We start from the raw sequence: 3,674 nt of genomic DNA, 5'->3' as shown, positions 1-3,674 counted from the left end.
AGGGATCTTTTAAGAAGAGGAAGAAGAAGAAAAAGGTAAAGATAACAAATTAAGAACAACAAATACACATCTATCAACAAGTGAATCTAAAAATCAAGTGAATAAAAAATCTGATGAACAGAATAAACTGGTGAATATAATAGAATCAGGGGCATAGAAAGGGCGTGGACTGACAATTCTCGGAGGGAAGGGGGTGTGGGAGTGAGGGAAGAGACTGGACAAAAATCGTACACCTATGGACGAGGACAGTGGCGTGGTAAGGGCATGGGGTGGGGTAGGATCCGGGTGGAAGGGAGCTATTGGGGGAAAAAAGAGGAACAACTGTAATAATCCGAACAATAAAGCTTTATTAATAATTTTTTTAAAAAGACTTAGCCATCCAATCCCTGATCTCCCAAAAATCTAATCAAATTTATAATGGGGCTTTTAGAACTATTTCCTAAAGTATCCTACTACATGGCATCTGGTAGCCAGTCTAGATAGGTATTCTACATAGCCAGCCAGTACCATAATCAAATTTAAACTATTCCATATCCACATAAATTCAATACTGTGTGTCTCCCAACAGCTTCAAGCAAATAGCTGATCTCGTTCAACTCGATGTTTTAACTCTGTTGCTTCATCCTCTGAGTTTCTCTGAGTTTAAGCAAAACAAACAATATAAGTAACTCAAGTTTCAACACAGTATCTATATAGAAAACCAAATATAAAATAAAACTAAACAAAAACTTTATTTTGCAATATATTAATAGTAGGGGCCTGGTGCACAAAATTCGTGCACAGGGGATGGGTCCCTCAGCCTGACCTGCACCCTCTCCAATCTGGGAGCCCTCAGGGGAGCCCTCTCCAATCTGGGAGTTTCTGTCTGTCTTTGCAATCATATGAGGGAATTGTCTAGACCCCAACTCAGTTTGGTTTGGTGCTCACAGAATAGAGGTCTTTCATTTTTCTTTGCTCCATTGGTGGAAATTTCCTAGAAGTTGCTGGCTATCTTCCTTTTAATTTTTCCTCAACACTCTGACTTTACTTATGTCTCTCACCTTTGCTTTCCCTCCATCCCCCACCGCAACAGTAACTTGCTCCAGGCTCTGCTCTAGTGTCTAGGACAGGGGTGGGCAACCCCTGGCACATGTGCCAAACATGGCACGCCAGTAACTTTTGCTGGCACGCAAAACCCTCTCTTATAATCTTCCATTTACAATTTTTTTTCTTAATATCGACTTTTTTATTTTTCAGATAAATTCAGTGTAGGTGCATCTTAGATAAATAGTTTTACATAACAAGTTATCTTAAAGACCATAGACATTGACTCTGAGTCATAAAGTTTTCTGTCAGACTATCAGTGTACATGTATACATTAAAAAATAAATGTATTTTTCATCATCATAGACTGTGTTTTTGTCGCTTGAATGAATTTTATTATTTCTTTAAGGTTCTTCACATACATACACCTTAAGAGATATCAAGTAAGCATAACATGTTCTCAAAAAATTAGGGTTGGCACGCAGAAGAATTTTGAGTCAGAGATTTTGCTGGTTTTGGCATGCATTCACAAAAAGGTTGCCCACCCCTAGTCTAGGAGATCCCGCAAGGCCTCTGCCACCAGAACTACAATTCCCAGCATTCCTGGTGCTCCCTGCACTCTGGGCTTCTGCTTCTGGTCCAGGGGCTGCCACCAGAACTACGATTCCCAGAATTCTTGGTGCTCCCCACACTCTTGGTTTCCGCTTTCGGTCCAGGAGCTACAGAAACCACAAGGACTGGGAACTTCAGCCACCCCCAGGCCGGGCTGACAGGACCAGACACTCCAGTGGCATCCCCGGGACCGCAGCCACTCAGCACCAACGCGCGCGCTGGCCACAGGCCCAGAGCGGGCGGAGTCCTGGGGACGTATGCTGCGTCGCCCCAGCTACGTGGCGGGTGGATGGGCATCCCACTTCGCCTCCAGCCGCTCGGCACCTGCACACATAGGCCCACCCCTGGCCACTCGGCGCCTGCGCACATCCATGCTGCCCACAGGTCCGCCATCTTTGTCGGGTTAGTTTGCATACTCACTCCTGATTGGCTGTGGGCATCACGGAGGGATGGTAAATTTACATATTTGTCTATTATTAATATAGATTCCAGCTTCCTAGACTCTTTCCTTAAATTTTAATTTTAATTACCTCACGAGTTCCCATTTCTACAACAGGAGTCAAAATATTTGCAAGATGAAATTGAAAAAGCCCAACATTCACCTACCCAACATTTGGCAATCCAACAATACCAATTTTCAAAGAGGTTCCAAATCTTCCAATGATTGGGAGTGGTTTAATTCCATCACCTCCCTTTTTGGGGGGCATCTGAAATATCAAAACAAATATATAAACAAAACTCATTACCATCCCCACCAACCAAGAATACATTTCATCATACAAAATATGTTATTGAATAATAGATTAAGAATAAAGCATACTGTATGTATCAATCAAAAACTGACACAATTAAATCCACTTTATTTTTCAACAACAACAAAATTTTGTTTTATACACAAATCTGATTTTGATAGTTGTCAAAGCAGTTACTCCTGATAAGTCCTGGAAAGACTGACCTGAAAAATATCTGGCACCATAAGTCGAAAACAAATGTAACTGCATCTACTGTTCAGAAACACTTTGTTTCTTAACATAAGGTCAAAGGAATGAAAACATTAGGAAGCAGGAGCACAGACAAGAGAGTCAAGGAAAATCCATTCTAGAACCACCAGCAACCAAGTCGCCTACACCAAACCATCCCTCTTACTGGGAACTTGTTGTTCCCCATTTCCCCCGAAAGCACTATTTTTCACATGGCGGAACCACGCCAGCATCAAGGTCTTCCCAGGCAAGTCTCTCCCAACTTGGGCACTGTGGATATACGACTCATCATCAGGATGTTCACAAGCAACCTCCGGAATCTACCCTCGTATTTCTAGCCCTAAATGAATCCATCAACCCTTTTTTATTCACAAGTCGAAACTTTTATCAGTCCCTGTGCATCTGGCTCCAAGCTCCCCGGTGCAGAACGAACCTCACTTTGCTACTTACTGCCAACAGAACTCAGGAGGACGGCCAATCAACCTCACGTTCGAGAAGCTGGGAACTAAAACTGCCCCTGTCTCGTGGATCCAGCTGACCGACCCTCCTGGGGCCAGGCTGGGGCCCTGCTCAGGAAGGGACATCCCAGCCTCAGATCCCTGCCGCCAAGAGCCAGGGATCTCCCTTCTCCGGTCTTAACTCACACCTGTTCCCGGCCAGACCCCAGGCCTCCGAGGCACAGCTGCCAGCGCAGAGCCCCTGCAGTCCTCCGGCCTCCTACCGAGGGACGGCCGGCCGCCCAGCCAGAGCGGGCCCCTACCCGACATCTGCCCGCTCAGCATGGGGCTACTGGGCGTCCGAGGCGTGCCCGGAGCGTGCAGCGTGAGGCGTGGGCCCGCTGGGGACGCGCGGCCTAGTGCGAGGGCGCCTCATTCATCCGCACACCCCACGCCGCCTGCTGCCCTCCCTCCGTCCCGGCCGCCCGGCCCTTGCCTGACGCCGGCCTCGGAGCAACGGACCGGGGCGTCGAAGACGCGGCGAGGTGCGCGCGCCTAGCCTCCCTGCGGGGCTCACCGTGCTGGGAGCAGGCGATGACACGGGGTCCCGGAGGAACGGCAG

General features: G+C 47.1%; 1 protein-coding gene across 3 annotated transcripts in view; it reads right to left on the bottom strand.

Annotated features, from left to right (window-relative positions):
- The window catches only part of OLA1 (Obg-like ATPase 1), a 162,668-nt gene extending 159,000 nt beyond the window's left edge, over positions 1–3,668 (bottom strand). The window contains exons 1-2 of one of the 3 annotated variants that reach the window (XM_006760604.1): positions 3,630–3,668; positions 2,242–2,342 (exon numbers count right to left, since the gene is read on the bottom strand). In XM_006760604.1, coding sequence (XP_006760667.1) covers positions 2,242–2,342 — 101 coding nt within the window. In that variant the 5' untranslated portion in view covers positions 3,630–3,668. The other 2 variants (XM_006760605.2, XM_006760606.2) reach the window with 2 other exon arrangements.
- Positions 3,669–3,674: the final 6 nt, after the last annotated feature.

Source organism: Myotis davidii, unplaced genomic scaffold (genome assembly GCF_000327345.1).
Source record: "Myotis davidii unplaced genomic scaffold, ASM32734v1 scaffold370, whole genome shotgun sequence".
NCBI lineage: Eukaryota > Metazoa > Chordata > Mammalia > Chiroptera > Vespertilionidae > Myotis > Myotis davidii.
Note: the sequence above shows the minus strand (reverse complement) of the source record. Positions and strands in the feature narration are given on the sequence as shown.